This window comes from Phoca vitulina, unplaced genomic scaffold (genome assembly GCF_004348235.1).
Source record: "Phoca vitulina isolate PV1807 unplaced genomic scaffold, GSC_HSeal_1.0 scaffold40, whole genome shotgun sequence".
Taxonomy (NCBI): domain Eukaryota; kingdom Metazoa; phylum Chordata; class Mammalia; order Carnivora; family Phocidae; genus Phoca; species Phoca vitulina.
Window position 1 is genome coordinate 19,460,318 of NW_022589743.1, and position 18,265 is coordinate 19,478,582.

At 33.7% G+C, this 18,265-nt stretch overlaps 1 protein-coding gene across 2 annotated transcripts in view; it reads right to left on the reverse strand.

The window, feature by feature from the left end:
- Window positions 1-18,265, reverse strand: part of SUZ12 (SUZ12 polycomb repressive complex 2 subunit) — a 44,281-nt gene that overhangs the window by 10,184 nt on the left and 15,832 nt on the right. For both annotated transcript variants that reach the window (XM_032428679.1, XM_032428680.1), the window contains 6 exons: window positions 17,575-17,624; window positions 14,084-14,169; window positions 11,143-11,374; window positions 10,116-10,209; window positions 5,064-5,169; window positions 1,079-1,256 (listed from right to left, as the gene is read on the reverse strand). In XM_032428679.1, the coding sequence (XP_032284570.1) occupies window positions 1,079-1,256; window positions 5,064-5,169; window positions 10,116-10,209; window positions 11,143-11,374; window positions 14,084-14,169; window positions 17,575-17,624 (746 nt within the window). The remainder of the gene's footprint in view (window positions 1-1,078; window positions 1,257-5,063; window positions 5,170-10,115; window positions 10,210-11,142; window positions 11,375-14,083; window positions 14,170-17,574; window positions 17,625-18,265) is intronic.

The window sequence follows — 18,265 nt, forward strand, 5'->3', positions numbered from 1 at the left end:
AATTTTGGTATATTTCTTTACAGACTTAAAATGTTTTTCTTTTCCCTGGCATAACTAACCATTTCATATGTACAATTTTGTATAAAACTTTCTCAGTTTCTTTGAAACACTTACCTATTAGACTAGCCACAGAGTACTTTAAGAAGTGCCCAGACCACAATTTACTTGGGAAATCTTTGCTCTGACACAGGCCATTTCTTACATCTCTTTGACTCATTAACAGTAACTTACAATGAGTGGACATGAGTGGTCAATGTCAAAGACAGCTGTCTTAAGCCTTCTGTCTTCTTTAAATAGAGTTAGATAAAAACATATAGATGCTCTCAATTGAGGGCAGTGTTCCTATCAGGCAGATACAAGATGACAGAATACTACACTGCACCTGAGCCTTAACTCAGCAGAGTTAACTCCATTTGTAAGTCTTTTTCCTCTAAAAATTTCCTGCAAAATTTAACCTGGTAAAATTCAAGTTATGATGATCCTCTTCCAGCCCTAAAACTGTAAAAACACTCTGAAATACTGAATTCAGTTCTACAACATATACAAATCTTTACATGAATTATAAAAAGCATACAGTTCCAAAACCCTTTATATAGCTGCAGTTCCAAAATCTAAAAAGGTATGAAAACCAACTGTTTTTCTCATGAGCTTCAGAGAAATTTATTTGGTGGAAAAACTTGTCCTAAATTGACATGAGGCTATCTATAGATGGTGTTATATAACATATGACATATATATATATATATATGTATATATACATATACTATATATGCACTATATATTTCATCATGCTTTTAAAGTTTTTTAAAAAAAATTCCCAGATACATCTGTCACAAAACATAAAGAACTGCTCATATTTCCCAAAGAATAATTATTAGAGCAAATGGCAAACAAATTAATCTGAAGCCAAGTGCTAACTCTACAAAACATTACTATTATTTTAAGTTTATTTATTTTTTTTGGTAACCTCTACACCCCATGTGGGGCTCAAACTCACAATCCCAAGATCAAGAGTTATTCCAACTGAGCCAGCCAGGCACCCTTGCAAAGTACTATTTTGACAGCAATGTTTTCTTACCTATAGTCTGAGTAGTTTTAACTGAACCAGGCTTGTTTTCTTGATGAACACTCTCTGAATTTCTAGTGGCAAGAGGCTTGGCAATAGGAGCTGTAGATTTGTCATTGGTTTCTCCTGTCCAACGAAGAGTGAACTGCAACGTAGGTCCCTGAGAAAATGTTTCAAATGGAGGCAGCCTCTAAAAAAGAAAACATATGAAAAGAGTGAAGGTTCCACATAATGAATTGAAAGAAATCATAGGAACAAAAAAAACCTCCTGATACCTATTATGATAAATTAATGTGGATTTTAAAACCTAAAACGCCTAAAGAGATGGCCAGGCAAGTAAAGCACATATATGGCGCAGTACAGACTGAAGTACCAGAGGGCTCAGGTTGCCTGAAGAGGCAGCCACTTAACAGCAATGGATGAATTGTTGCCATGTGCAAACAGAGCCCCAGCACAGCCAGATTTTCAGATTTTTTCAAAAGAAGTCAGAAATCCAAGTTCTCATGGGAAATCTTCCTATTCTTACATGTTGGTAGTCAATGAAAAATGGTTTTAAAAACAGAAAAACTGTGGTAACCAAAGCCTGCCGGTTTGCCACCTGTTAGATGACCAACTACTTTCTCTTTGTAAATTGAACGCTTACAGAGATTAGTAATTTTCCCTGACTTCTTCAGCTTCAACGACAGCTGCCCTTGTTTCTCCTGTTTGGGTTTTGGGACTCTGAACTCTCTTGGCTTTCCTCCTCAACCTCTAATCACTTATAAGATGACTCTTCTCCTGGTCTCCTTAATTCCTAGCTAATATTTAGCCATTTGCCCTAATCTCTCACCTGTCCTTAAGGATTTACTTAAGGCTGATGATCCCAAATTGATTCTCCATTCTTTATACTGGAGGTCCAAAACTGTATATCTCAACTGCCTCTTGGACATTGCCATTTGGATGACATCAATGTCACCTTGAACTAAAAATATATTTAGACATGATTCTATTTTCTTTCCTTCCCAGGTATAATTAGTTTTGTTCCTAGCATTATCATTCTACCAGGGACCCTAACCTAAAAACTTCAGAATTACATTTGACTCCTATTTTTCTTTTGTTTGTCTTATATAATCACCAAGTATAGATCCTTACTACCTTATTACTACAGTATCTCCGCTGCTCTCCTCCTTCTAATTTTTACTTCTCAATTCATAGATAGAAGACCAAATAATCTTCTGAAAGACTGCTTTCATGCTCTTCCATAGAAACCTGTTTAATGGGACACCTGGGTGGCTCAATCAGTTAAGCAGCTGCCTTTGGCTCAGGTCATGATCCCAGGGTCCTGGAACGGAGCCCTACATCGGGCTCCCTGTTCAGCGGGGAGTCTGCTTCTCCCTCTCCCTCTGCCCATTCCCTCTCTCAAATAAATAAATAAAATCTTAAAAAAAAAAAAGAAAGAAAAGAAACCTGTTTCTTTTACTCCCATACAAGCCTAAACTCCTACATCTTTATTACAAATAATCCTCTTAAAACTATTACTTTTGGACAGGAATGAAGTAAAAGTGTGCTTTCATAAACCAGTTTTGAAAAAGTAAGTCTCGGGCGCCTGGGTGGCTCAGATGGTTAAGCGTCTGCCTTCGGCTCAGGTCATGATCCCAGGGTCCTGGGATCGAGTCCCGCATCGGGCTCCCTGCTAGGCGGGGAGCCTGCTTCTCCCTCTGCCTCTGCCTCTCTCTCTCTCTCTCTCTCACTCAAAAAAAAAAAAAAAAAAAAAAAAAAAAAAAAAAAAAAAAAAAAAAAAAGAAAAAGTAAGTCTCCCCATATCTAGGTATTTATCTCATAAAAATATTTGCAATGCATAAAGATATATGTACTAGTATATTCACATTTGTGAAAAGGTAAAAAAAAATTAATATAATTGAATTATCCATTAAAATAGCATTGGTTTAGTAAATTATAAGACATTTATTTAAAAGAATACCACAAAGCTTTTAAAAAGAACCAAATCTAAATGCTCTGACTTTAAAGGGATGCCCTATTGCTTCAATTTCTTGGGAAAAACCAACAACTCATGTAATTCTTATTTTCTTGTGAATAAAAATTTAAACTTTAAAAGAAATTTAAAACATAATGAACAACTGCATGAAATTCAAACACTATAGATAAGCATAAAAAATAAAAATTTAAAATCCCATCACCTAGAGGTAACCACCATTAATTTTAGAAAAAGTAGGAATATGTATATTATTAAGTAAAAACTAAATACCATGGAAATCTTCTTGTCAAAGTATTGTTCTTTTTAAACTATCTTTTTAGATTTAAGGTATTTCCAATTTCTCACTACTTAAAAATTTTTGACAGCATCTGTCAAAATAAAATAACTAATGAAAGTGAATCATTTCTCCACTGTAAAAATCTAAATCTTTTCAGTTAACCAGTTACTATACCTTGTGACAAAATTGAGGAACTGGGCTTAATTGTTAATGCCTATAAACACAATTTAAAATGTCATCCATATTGCCAGTCTGCCCTCCAGTAAGGCTGTCCCCAGTTAGTCTCACATTGAAGCATTATGTGAGAATACATGTCCTCACATCTCAAACTAGACACGGTCAATCTTTTTTCAAATTAGTGAAGTATTATCTCTGATTTTGTTTACACGTCTTTGAATACTAAGAGGGTTGAATCTTTTTAAAAGCTTGCTAGCTAGTCATCTATACTTGTTGCCGTAAGAATTGCCTGATTGTCCTTTAACCATTTTTCTAATTAGATTGCTTATTTTTCTTATTGATTTATAAAATTACACATTCATATTAGCTTTTTGTATGTTACTTTTTCCCTGACCTATCACTTGTTTTTAACTTTAGATTTTTACAGTGGAGAAATGATTCACTTTCATTAGTTATTTTATGCTTTCTAACTTTTGCATACTTGTAAGAGCTTTCTTCATATTAAGATTATATTAATATTCATCTCCATTTTTTTCTGAAGTTATGTAATGTTAATTTTTACATTTCAATTATGAGTCTTCTGGAATTTATGAGGTCTAAGTTTATTTTCAGATGGCTAGAGACCAGTTCTGTCACAATGAATGAATGATCTTTTCCACACAGATCTAATACCAATTTTATCACAGACTGAAGTCCAAATGCACATGGAACTATTTTAAAACAATGCTTCAGTGATCCACTCATCTATTCCTATGTTTATTATACCATACAATTTAAGGTTTTTTGGTTTTTTTTTTTTTACCTTTATAGTATGTTCTACTATCCGTTAAGTAAATGTCCTTAGAAAACTTCCACAATATTCCTTACTATTATTACATACTGTCCTAGGTTAACTTGAGACTAATTTTAAGGCTTAAAAAAATCCTAGGATTTTGTTTGTGATGGCACACTGACATAACATATTTGGAAATAAATGACTAATTTATTCCGTTGCGTCTGCCTCCCCAAGAAATATATTTATTCTTTTAAGTCTCAGAAAAGTTACTTTAAGTATGATTTATCTAAGTTCTGCAGATTTCTTGACAAATGCATTATTGGTCATCATATGTTGCCTGCTGTTACTATGAGCAGGATTTACAACAGTTTGTTGTTGCTGTTGTTTTTAATTCAAGTTAGCTAACACATAGTGTAGTACTGGTTGCAGGTATAATAGTAGTTAACATTTATTGAGCACTTATTTTATGCCAGGCACGATGCTAAGCATATTTATTTCATTTAATCCATCAATTCTATGCCTCGTTTTCTAGATGAGAAAACTGACACACAAAAGCTTAAATAACTCACCAGAATGCCACACAGCTAGGTGTGGAGATTTGAACCTAGTACTCTGGCTCCAAGGACAGTGCTTTCCATTGAATACTTTGACTAGGTAATCTTTACTTGTATATTTCAAAGTATAAACACAAAGGACCCTACTTCCAACATGAATTTGCATCTGGGAAAGAAAACATCAATCAAAAATGGGAGTTCATGACTATAATGTGCTCCACCTTCTAAGCAGTCCATACCTTCCCATCAAGAATAGTCTCCCATGTTGCTCTTTTCTTGCTTATTGGACATTCTTCCATTTCCTGCATGGCTACTTCATATTCCCCATCTAAAAGCTGTAAGCGCCTGTTAGACAAACACATACACTTTAAAGTAACCTGTGTATTATTGTAAGTACACAAACTCTACATCTTCAGATTTATACTAAAGAGCATTTATTAAATTTATAAACTAGCTTACATACCCAACGAAATTTTGAAATCAACCTACTCTCCATTCCTGACAAAAGCAATTTTGATTTGCACTAATAACTATTACTACTAGAGAATTATTTCATTACTGTGGCTAGTCAGATACAACTTATTATACTAACATATAATATATGCCTAAATTCTCAAAACTTGGTAAATTTTAAACATTAAGTATAAAGCACAAGTGTAGGCTTTATACTTTAAGAAAACGGGATAACAACAGTGTTACAATACTTGCCTTAGGTAACCACTAAGAATTATGCCTCTGTCATTTCTGACTATTGAAAAAATTTGAACTAGAATTCTTGACTTTCATTCATGACCAGTAAACTTGATGATTATGACTCTGGTAACTATAAGATCCTGGGGGCACCTGGCACATATAGGTGCTCAATAAACATTTCATGGATGAATAAATGAATGAAATACCAGTTGAATCAAAGAATTATGCCCATACTCACATTATAGTTTTAACGTATGTGTACATATATGTGTGTGTACATACAGTTTGTATTATTTTTTTCATACCTTTTAACACTGGTAACACTACTACCCTAAACACCATTCTTCAACCATGCTTAATGATAAATTGTATGTCACAAGAATCTGGTTTCTCTTCATCAGTCTTGGAATAGTTCTGTTAGGACAGCTAACATTTATTGAGTGCTTACTATGTGCCAGGCATTATTTGGAAGACTTTACATGTTTCACTTAATTTTCCCAACTCTATGAAGTAGATTACTCCACTCTTCAGAAGAAGAAACTGACGCAAAAAGATTAAGTAGCTTGACTTAAGGTGACAAAGTAGGCAGCACTAACAACTGAATGTGGGTAGCCTATCTCTAAGTCTGATCTTAATACCAAATGATTTTGAGACTTAAGAATTTTTGTCTTTATGCTGTGCGCCTTGGATTTATTCTACTTCAACAGTGTAGCAGTAAAGCTATTCAACTTAACATTTTAAAAAGCTATTTTTATGTATTTGTATAGGTAATAATACATTCATATACTTCTAAACTGAAACGAAGCTTCCCTCATGCATTTACATGGCTACATAATATTCTATTTTATAGTTGTACATTTGATAGCTACAATCCAATTTACTCTCCTACCTGTAATGCATGAGGAGGCCCTTTTTTCCCCACAGCCTCATCAACAGTGCTTTATCAGTTTTTTGATCTCTGCCAAACTGGTAAGTGAAAAAATGACATCTCAGTGTACTTTTATATTCAGATGTCTTATCTTTTAAATGTTTAAGAACCACATATATTTTCCTTTTTTGTAAACATTTTTATTTTATCTCTAGCTCATTCTTCTACTGGGCTGTGGTATTTTAATGAGTATGATCTTATTACATTAAAGAAATGAGACATCAATCTATAGTAGGAGTTGAAATTAATTCTCCCTTGTCATCCTTGTCATTTTATTTTTGACTTAGTTTAAGAGGACTTCTTTGTTTTCAGAATAAGTTTTTAATTTTGCTTAATATTTCATACTTTTTCTATAGGTTTTTGAATTGTGGTCATTCTTTAAGGAGACCTTAACTTCTCTGAGATTATAAGAACTTTTTACATATCTAACTCCTCAGATCTTGGCTTGCAAATACTTTTCCTCCATTAAAAGGAATCAAGACTAGGAGTGCCTGACTGGCTCAGTCAGAAGAACATGCAACTCTTGATCCTGGGGTTGTGAGTTCAAGCCCCATCCTGGGTGTAGAGATTACTTTAAAAAATAAAAAATATTTTTTTGGGCTCCACAGTGTGGAGCCCACTTAAAAAAAAAAAAAAAGGCAAGGGGGTGGGGGACACCTGGGTAGCTCAGTCAGTTAAGCATCTGACTCTTGGTTTTGGCTCAGGTCATGATCTCAGGGTCATGAGATCAAGCCCAACCCCCATGTTGGGCTCTGCACTAAGCAGACCCTGCTTGAGATCCTCTCCCTCCCCCTCTGACACTCCCCTCGTTCACACTAGCGCATGGCTTGCTCTCTCTCAAATAAATAAAATCTTTAAAAGGAAAAAAAAGGGAATCAAGACTGAAGAAATGACCAATTCCAGAGCAGAAGCAGGAGAGGGAGAATGTAAGCCTGGGCTATCTTACTATTCAGAAAATAAGGAAAAACAACAAAAAATTAAGTAAAAAAGACATATAGGACCCTGTTTAGAGGGGCTCCTCCTGACTAAATTTGGGACAACCTGAGCATTAAAATGAGTAACAACATGAGTAGATTAAAGCAGAATGAATAAAAATGGAATTTGTTACTGATTAAGAAGAAATACTGATTAAAAAATTGATAAAAATAAGTTGAGAGGAATGCTCTTCTATTTTATAAGAAAAAATGCCTATAAACATGGAAGAAATGACAGAATGTTAACATTTTGGCAGCTGCCATAGGAATAATTTTTTCAAGCAAGAATCACTGATGGATGCTAAACTTTTGGGTGGAAGGTTTTTGGGCAGAAAATGCACATTTACCCAGTTGAAACTGAGATTACCATAGAAATTATGTATTAATTAATTAAAGGGAAAAGATACCGTTACAATGGAGAAATACTGTGACCACCACCATAACCAAGTGATCAAACCTAATTTTACCTGCATCTGTGATGTACACAAAGAACACATTACTGTTCAGTGTATCCTGCCCAAAATGTTTAACCTGAATCTAATCATAAACTGAGAGACATTTTGCAGAACTACAGGCCTGTACTTTATTACATGCCCTCTTTAATACCCATCACCAGGCACCCATCCCCCCACCCCCCCAGGCCTGTACTTTAAAAGAGTGTCACAAATAACAACGAAAAGAGAAAGACAGACTCATAAATACAGAAAACAAACTAGTGGTTGCCAGAGGGGAGGAGTGTGGGGGAAAAGCAAAATAGGTGAAGGGGATTAGGAGGTAAAAACTTCCAGTTATAAAATAAATAAGTCACAGGGATGAGAAGTATGAGATACGGAATAGTAAATCATACTGTAATAACTTTCTATGGTGACTACACTTATTGTGGTGAGCACCACAAAATGTATGCAATTGTTGGAATCACTATGTTGTACACCTGAAAGGAATATCATGTAAAAAAAAGGTAATATACGAATTATAATTAACAACAATAAAAAGTTTCACAAAAGGCAAAAAGAAAAGAGAAAACAAAGGGTTGGAGAACTATCCCAAATGGAAGGAGACTGAATAGATATGGCAACTTGCTACAGATCACAACCCTTGGGGTGGGGGTGGAGATGGGACCAGCTACGAGGGGCATTATTGTGGTCAACTGGGGATAGTATTTGTTGTGTTATGTTAAAAGTTCCTGAGTATGACAGTTGTATTGGTTACACCAGTGGTTATGAAGGAAACTGTCCTTGTTTTTAGGAGATACATACTGAAATGTTCAGGAGTGAGGAATGAAGTAGTATGTCACATTCTAACTTTAAAATGGTTAAGCACAAGATTAAATACACACTCACAAATAAAGCAAATGTGGTAAAATGTTAATGACTGATGAATCTAGGTGAAGGGTATGTGGGTATTAATGATCTATCTATATTGTTCAACTTTTTTATAGTTTAGAAATTTTCAAAATTATCGGGGGAAAATTCTCCCATGGTTTCTACTTGGTACTTTTAGTCATTAAATAGAAAGCAGCATTTCATACATACAAGGAATATGTTAATACATGTGTAAGGCAGAAAGAATTTTAAAAAGCACACAATACCCACCCCCATGCTGCCTAAAACAGAATACTGACCAACATCAATGAAGCCCACTGTGTCACATCCCAGTTGCTTCTCCCATAAACTTTAACTACGATCTCCTAAAACATGTTTCTATTGTTTCCCATTTAAATCTCTAACCTACAAATTTCTGACTTTAAGAAGACACTATAATGGTTTAATATAAAGTGATATATTCTAATAGTAATATTAAGTGATTTATTCTAACACAATACAGCAATACAGTAGCCAGCATTTATGGCATTATCCTAACCATCTTTGCTTTCCTATTAAAAGACTTGTAACTTCCCTCACCTGGTGGCTAATAAGCGACAGTACTTTTTAAAGAGGAGGAATGTACTAATTGCTTTACTTGCCTCTTTCCCCTATGCCTAACTAACAGTGAACTGTGTTAACTACCAGCAAGCAGACAAAAACAAGAACTCATGGCACATTACAGGTTCCATTCCCCAATCCTGTCAAAAAAGAATTCTTTTACTGGCACTAAGATGCTTCACTCCCCAGTGAAAAAACTGGAGATGGTGACAAATCCAGGTGTTCTTTGCTACCCTGTGCCAAATACACAGAGCCACACGATGACAACACAGAGATTTCTTCCTTAATTTGATAAGACATAACCTCAAGATTTGCACATGGCCCATTTCATTCAGGTCTCTTTCAAATATTACCTTCTCCTAGACCTTTCTCTATAAAACAACCATTTATTCTCTCGATTTTTCTTCACAGCACTCACCAATAGTGAGTTACTGTAATTTTTGGGTGGTGGTGTCTGTTTCTTCCACTAGAAGTTAAGTCCCATGAAGGCAGGGATTTTGTTGCCTTTTCACTGCCTAGAACAGTGTCTGACAAAGAGTAGACACTAAGAAGTGACATGCCTAATAAACAATCTTAACTGAGCCATTCAAATAGCAACTCATCTGTTTATTGCTTTCTATGTGACAAAGAGAAAAATTCAGTATTTACAAACTTCTTTTATCATTTATAAGAATAAAGAGAAACAAAGGCAAAGAAATATCACCACTATATTATTCTTCAGAATAAAAACATTTCTAGAACATTAAGGGAACCTCACTTGTCCATCAACATTACCTGTTTTTATCAAATACGGTCATTTGTGCAACAAATGTCTTTTCCCCATCTTCACGATTTCGTTTTCTTCTAGCTGGAAGTTCTTCATTGACATCTGAATTTCACAAACATTTCTTATAAGTCAAATATTCAAACACAAAGGTCTTTTTTTTATATGATCCCTTATCCCAAATTAGGTACAAATTACAATTAATTTGTGATATAATGTCCAGACTTACACTTTTCAATTTTATGTTTTACCGTATGTGTATGTCCTTACTAGGCAAGGAGAAAAAAATCCTCTTATGGTTACTTTTCAACTCCAAAGGCTACTTCAAGACTCAAAGATTATTTCCCCAATGGTGCCTCTCCACTGAACTTCACATATACCTCTATTATACCATTCAACATCATTTTGCTACAATTATTTATATCTATCTCTGCACTCTAGGTCAGCTTTTGTGAGCTTCTGGAGGATAGGACTGAATGTTTTAATGATATTGGTATTTCCAGCACTTATATGTTGGTTGAATGATTACCTCAAATGTGGATTCAGAACTGTTGGGAAGACAGAAGGATAGATATGTAATAAGCAAATATAATAAAATCTTAATTATAGAATCTAAGTGGTGGGTAGACAATGTTCACTATATAAAACTCTTTGGACAGTCACATATGTATGAAATTTTTCACAATAAAATGTGTGTGGGGGGGAGGGATGAATTCATTGTTTTGTTTGCCGAGAGACTAATTTGAAATACCAGTCTTCTCCATCCAGTGTTCAATGTACTTTTTTTACTACATGAAATATGTTTCATCATGTAAAAATGAGAACTTTACAGATTAAATACCTAGTACAGCACAACAGCCAACCGTTTAAGCTCCAGGGTAATCTACCATAAAATTAATTATCTCATCAGACTGTAAAATATCTGCAAATAGAGGTCATTTCATGCCTTTAGAATGCATGCAATTTACTTCTAGTTCTGCACCATTTTCTTCCTTGGAAAAGCAAAGTTTAAAATAAAACTATTAAAATAAAAATTACCAATATTTTCATTGGTTTCTCCATTAATCATTCCATTAAACTCTCTTCTTCCTGGACGAGTCACTCTAAATAGCAATGAGTAAGACTTCACCATATGGCTGTTACTAGGTTCAAATTCATTACTGGAAACTGCAAGGGACGGGAAATTTCCAGGTTTTGTTTGATTGAGATCAGGATTCAAAGGCACCTGCTTTTTACCTGTAGGAACTTGCCTTATTGGACAACTTACATCCTGCAAAGGCAAAATTATGAAATTATACTTATTTATGCATGCGCAATTATTGTAAGAATTATAATAAAACTTATAATCACAGATATAGGAAACATCATTACCAAATGGCATGCTAAAATTCTAACTATACTTCTGAAAATTGTGATGAAGCAAAAAGAAAATTTGGAACAGCTATATCCCAAATATTAACTATTGAGGATTTCTTCAATATAATGAAAATGATACAGTATATCCAATATTTAGCTGATGGTCATCTGAAATAGTTTTAAATTAGAAATATGGATAAAAAATAAAAAATAAATTGGAAATATGGAATTAAAACCAAGCTTAAAATGTTAAGCTCGGGCGCCTGGGTGGCTCAGTTGGTTAAGCGACTGCCTTCGGCTCAGGTCATGATCCTGGAGTCCCTAGATCGAGTCCCGCATCGGGCTCCCTGCTCGGCAGGGAGTCTGCTTCTCCCTCTGACCCTAACCCCTCTCATGTGCTCTCTCTCATTCTCTCTCTCAAATAAATAAATAAAATCTTTAAAAAAAAATAAAAAAATAAAAAAATAAAAAAAATGTTAAGCTCATATAAATTAGTAATCTTTTCCCTTAAATTTTCTATTTTATTTTTTTATAGATTTTTTTTTTTAAAGATTTTATTTATTTATTCATGAGAGAGAGAGAGAGAGAGAGAGGCGCAGAGGCAGAAGCAGGCTCCCAAGGAGCAGGGAGCCTGATGCGGGACTCGATCCCAGGACCCTGGGATCATGACCTGAGCCGAAGGCAGACGCTTAACCATCTGAGCCACCCAGGCACCCCTATTTTATTTTTTTAAAGATTTTATTTATTTGTTTGACAGAGAGAGAGAGAAAGTAAGAGAGGGAACACAAGCAGGGGGAGTGGGAGAGGGAGAAGCAGGCTTCCTGCTGAGCAGGGAGCCTGATGCAGGGCTCGATCCCAGGACGGATCATGACCTGAGCTGAAGGCAGACGCTTAACGGACTGAGCCACTCAGGCGCCCCTTAAATTTTCTATTTTAACAAAATAATTGATAGGACCATTAGAAATGAAAAAAGATTATAAAAACACCACTGTCAACGTTATGAAATAGTAAATCCATGTATTTAAATGTTGCTTAATAGAAGCAATACTGTTCATCTTATGAATAATATTTTGTAATTATGTAACTGGAATTATGCTTAGTTGAAAAACTGGAAGATGTGGAAGACCTTTATAACAAGATAGTAGCTTCTTTTTGAAAACAATACATTCTTAATATATTAAAAAAAAATTCCACTCTACAAAAAAGTATAAAATGAGAAATACATAAGTTTCCCCCACCTCCCCCAGGTCCTAGAACTCCAGAGATGACTAGTATTAGCAGTTGGTTATGTATATCCTTCTTTTTTTTTTTTAAAGATTTTATTTATTTGACAGAGAGAGACACAGTAAGAGAGGGAACACAAGCAGGGGGAGTGGGAGAGGGAGAAGCAGGCTTTCTGTTGAGTGGGGAGCCTGATGCAGGGCTCAATCCGAGGACCCTGGGATCATGACCTGAGCTGAAGGCAGATGCTTAATGACTGAGCCACCCAGGCGCCCCTATGTATATCCTTCTAAGCAAATGTTTACACCTATTATTTTTTTGAAACACAAAAAGGACACTAGAATTATATTCACAATTTTTTTGCCTGAATTTTGAAGAATGTTCACATCATTGCTTATCATGCATATGGAGATTGCATGGGAGTGGGGAATGATATTTCTTAAGTTAAAGTTTTGAATATATACTTACACTGTTGTCTCCTATCACCTTAGTCCACTCCATACGAGTGCTTTAGTAGTGCTCAAGCCCTGTGTCACCATACTATGATTTTGGAAGAACATCAACAATAGGAACCTCTATATAGGTCATTCCTAATCTTAAAATACCCAAGATCTTAAAGCTACTAAACGTGTATCTGTTGGCTTTAGTGGGTTGCTGAGAAAATTTAACTATCATAACATGTTTCTGTGGTGAAAAGATTTGACCTTATAAATAAAAACTTGAGGCAATGTATTAATAGGTCAATGGCTAATAACACTGGCAACAGAATTTCTTTGCCCGAGAGTAGTGTTACAAGAGGTAATCCTTTTGGGAAAAACTCTTGCAGCCCTTATTTAAATTTCAATTGGTACAAATTGCTAAAAAGCTGAGAGATCGAAGTGGTAGGGAAGCATCTGAAATTATGTCCTAAGGTGCTAAAAGATAGCTTCTTCCCTTCAACGTAAAACTCCTATAGCAGAAAGTTTTATGCAGATACCTCAGCCAGCCCAGAAAAAAACATGAAGATCTGGACAGTTGGCAAAAAAGGTTATCAGTTTTTTAATTCAGCCATCAACATATTTAAAAGCTTTCAAGGTTTGGGGTACCTCAGTGGCACAGTCGGTTGGGTGTCCGACTTGGTTTCAGCTCGGATTGTGATCTCGGGGCTGTGGGATTGAGCCCCTCCTTGGGCTCCGTGCTCTGTGCTTGCTGCAGAGTCGGCTTGGGACTCTCTTGCACCCTCTCCCTCTGCCCCTCCCCCCCACATGCTCTCTCTCTCTCTCTCTCTCTCTCTCTCTCTCTCTCTCTCAAAAAAAAAAAAAGAAAGAAAAAGCTTTTAAGGTTTAAAAGCACAATATATATGCATGAACATACTCAATTAAAAAATTATTCCTCAATCTACCAATATTGTGTTATATGTTACCTTTCTTTTTTTGTGGCAAACCTTCACAAGCAGGACTTCCAAGGTAACAGAATTTTGTTCATTTTCTGAGTTTTGTGATGGCTTATCTAAATAGAAAATCAAAACTTTAAAAATGTTTTTGTTTAAAAATATAAATATTGAACTCATTTTCCTAAGAAGTCTGGGAATTTCCAAAAAAAAGACTTCCTATAATAAAGACTTCTCAGAAGTTTACTCATTTTTTCCCCCAAAACCAGTTCCAATTTGCAACAAACTCTTTAAAAGCCTTTATATATAGTCATTTAAATAAACCTTTCACAATACAATTATAATTACCTTCCTACAATACTGTGATTTCCTTTTGATTCAAATAAGATGTTCAATTATTTTAATTAATACTAAAAACATTTACTGATTATATGGCTATAAAGATTTAACATTTATGATAATAAGAATATAATAAACTACTAGTCGAAAAGTGTTTTTGACAAATACAGTTAAAGCTTCTTGGCAGAAAACACAAATGAGACAGTCAAGACAGACAACCACACACAAAATAAACATTTTAAATTTTTTTCCTTCTCCCAAAATCTATTATTAGAAAAATTACTTAGTTTAAGATACACTTAAATTGAACTAGTTACTATTATATATTTTTTATTTTGAATGCACAGCAATATCAAACCAAAAAGTTCTTTGATTTGACTAGGACTTGTGATCAAAGGAATTAAAATAATGGATTTCATATGTAAAAGTTATATAAACAACTATATTATCATTTCAAAAGAAAGATAGTTTACCTTTTCCCTAGAATTTCTCTAAAGCCTGAACAGGATAGCTAAATTTAGGATATTATTTACTACCTAGGGGAATCTCTCTTGGTTTACAAAGTTTAGGGATTTTAATTTTAAATAATATTACGTCTATATTCTCTGTTATCAATTAACTGACAAAGGCTTTTGCAAATTAAGGTTCTAAAGTACTTCTCTATAACTTGTCTTTAATCCCAGAGGCATTATTAATAGTTCAAACTATTTAATCAATCATCACTAGGTTTAACTACTATAACAGCTGAATCTATAAACATAAACAAAAATAATTTTCCTTCTGAGATTTTGGACAACACTTTTTTCTACTTAAAAACATTCTTCTTATATAGGGTGTGTGCATAAAATACAATCAGTCTCTTTGAAAGTTGTATTCAGGCAGGAAAAAAAAAATTCAGTGTTTAAAATGCAGTAACAAAAATGCTCTCCAAACCATACTCACCATGAAAATAGTACCCTAATAATCTTTGTGTATTCATTCTAAGCAGTTTCAAATAGTAATATATAAACAAAAGTCTTCATTTAAAAACAAAAGGAAAAATAATCAGATTTTAGGGATCTTGATGTTGGTTTTCTATCTTGATTTCTTAAAAATATTATTTCTTAAAAAAAAAACTACAAATATACCTTGATTAGACAAGAGAGGCAATATAGCTGCTTCTTCCCAACTTCCACTAATTTTCAAAGTTATAATGGGAAATTATTTTCTGGAAACAGAAGTACCAACAGAGTTTACTTTCTCATTTACCTCTAACATCAGAAAAAATAAAAACTTCAAGTGAATTTGAGCAATTTTGAACTCTATGTATTTTGTCATGTAGACAGGAAAAAAGTTTAATCAGACTACTCACCAATTAATTTCAACTAATTCAAGTAAAATTAATTCAACTTAAATATTAATCAAGTAACAATATTAATTAGTAAATATTCAATTAACATCCATCATCAATTTCAGTTATGGATAACTTACATATGTTTTACGTACGTCCCTGGGAACAAAGGGCTAATGAACCTATAAAATTCAAACCATAAACTTTAAAGTATTAGAGTCCATGTACTTTAAAAGTACGACAGAAAACCAAGTATAAAGAATGATTAGAAATAAGGACTCTATAAGATGATTATAAGTAATTTAGGAAAAAACATAAAAATGCTACTCAGTTTACTTCTATATAAAAATGGACCAGATCTAAGGCAAAACCAGAAGTAAAGTTAAATTAGCTAATAGAGATATGACCAGATTTCAAATTCTTACATAAAAAACCTGACTAGTTATCAAACTGTTCTAATATAACCATATTATTATTAAACTTTATTTCTTACTAAACAATACCAAGGATGATCACCTTGACATGTTTCTTAAAAAGATTTCATTCCATTACACGATAATAAAGATGGATTAAGTCAAGCAGCATTTTATCCATTTTGAAACCAACTGAAACTTTACCTAGCATGCTTTTACCTCTTTTAATGAAGTAACAATTAAGACTATATACTTTTCTTTGTAAAATATCTAACATATTGATATATCCCACTGGTAGCAGTGGTTGTTTCTATTTTATCATTACTGTATTAAAAAAGAAAATATGATGCAATACCATCAACTAAAAATGCTCATGCAGAAAGGATTCTACTCAGGGGACTCTTCACCTATTTCAGGTTCTAAGACCATTTAAAGTCCAAAAAATATTAGAAATAAAAAATGGCAAAATCTAAGAAATTTAATTGTATTGAAAAGATTTTCCCATTATTTTCTAATAACCTCTGGAAAGATGATGACTCTGAGTAGGGTAAGATAATGTTATATAGCTTTTTTTTTATATCAACAGTTAGTGTCCTAAAAAGTATGGTTTATTAGAGATAAGAGTTGGAATTTCATACAGCAAACATTTACCTTCAAGAATGATCACACACAAGAAGAACTATGAGAGACAATGGACTCTGAAAAACAAACTGAGGGTTCTAGAGGGGAGGGGGTTGGGAGGATGGGTTAGCCTGGTGATGGGTATTGAGGAGGGCACGTTCTGCATGGAGCACTGGGTGTTATGCACAAACAATGAATCATGGAACACTATATCTAAAACTAATGATGTAATGTATAGGGATTAACATAACAATAAAAAAATTAAAAAAAAAAAGAATGATCACACACAACACTGAATAATTTTAACAATTTCAAAATCTTAAAACTTAAATGGCTAGCAGGAAAGCAATAAGGAAACCAGGCTATGAACAAGATTTTATATATATGGTCCACCTACAAAAGCTTTTAAGCCAGTTTCTTAAAATTTGTTCCTCAAACAACCTATTTCTGAATTATCTTGGTGCTTTATTAAAACGCAGACTCCTAAGCTGTATCAAAACCCTACTAGATCCGAGTCTTTGTCCAGGTATACATATTTTAAACAAACTGCCAAAATATTTCTATTCACACAAAATTTAAGAACCTCTACTTTTAAAGTTTAAACAGGTACAAATTACATCTCCCATATCCCATCATCAACCAGAGAAAGTAGTAACTGAAATTGTTGGAGAAGTCAACTAAAGAGAAACTGAATTATCAGAATCGACATTTTTTCCACCAAGTATAATTTTATAAATTTACACACATACACAAAATAATTTCTTTTTTTACATTTACAAAGGCGTTTTGTTGTTAGAATGCCAATATATTTAAGTACATACCATTTTTGTGGAAGAAACCAGTAAATGTAAGCTGCAGATGGGCTGACAAGCTAAAAAAAAAAACAAAACACAAAAAACTTATCACTTTAATGCTCTATAATAAAAATAGCCCTAAACTTTAAAAAAATAACACTGAAATCAAAGTTACTTCAACTAATTTATAAATGTTTGATTTTCTTATTCTTAACTTTGTGCAAGCCCATGACTCTACATGTATACACTCTCTATATACATAAAAACAAAACAACCCAATACACAAACACACCAAAGGAGTAAGTCAGAAAAAAACAAGATTACCAAATGAGGGGCAAGATTATTTACTGTGTTTTAGTACTCTACCTATAAAAGTGTGGACACATTTCCCCTCCCACCCCTCAAAAGAAAATTTTGATAAGGAAAGCAGAGTTCATGCGAAAGTGTATATTTTATTTTAAATAAAATAAATTTTAATATTTTAAAGCTATGGAAATTCAATCTCCTAACAAATGATACAGAACCATCACTTTCTTCTTCCATTAGGGGTGCAATATACAATTACAGATCTGCTATAGATTTGTAATTTATTGTCTCAACATGTCATTTTCATTTAGTTTTAGAAGCAATGGAAAAGGAAAAATAAATTAAACGGATCCTTTTGAAAATTATCCAATAACAAGAGAAAAACTATTAAGATGAGAGAGAATAAACAGAA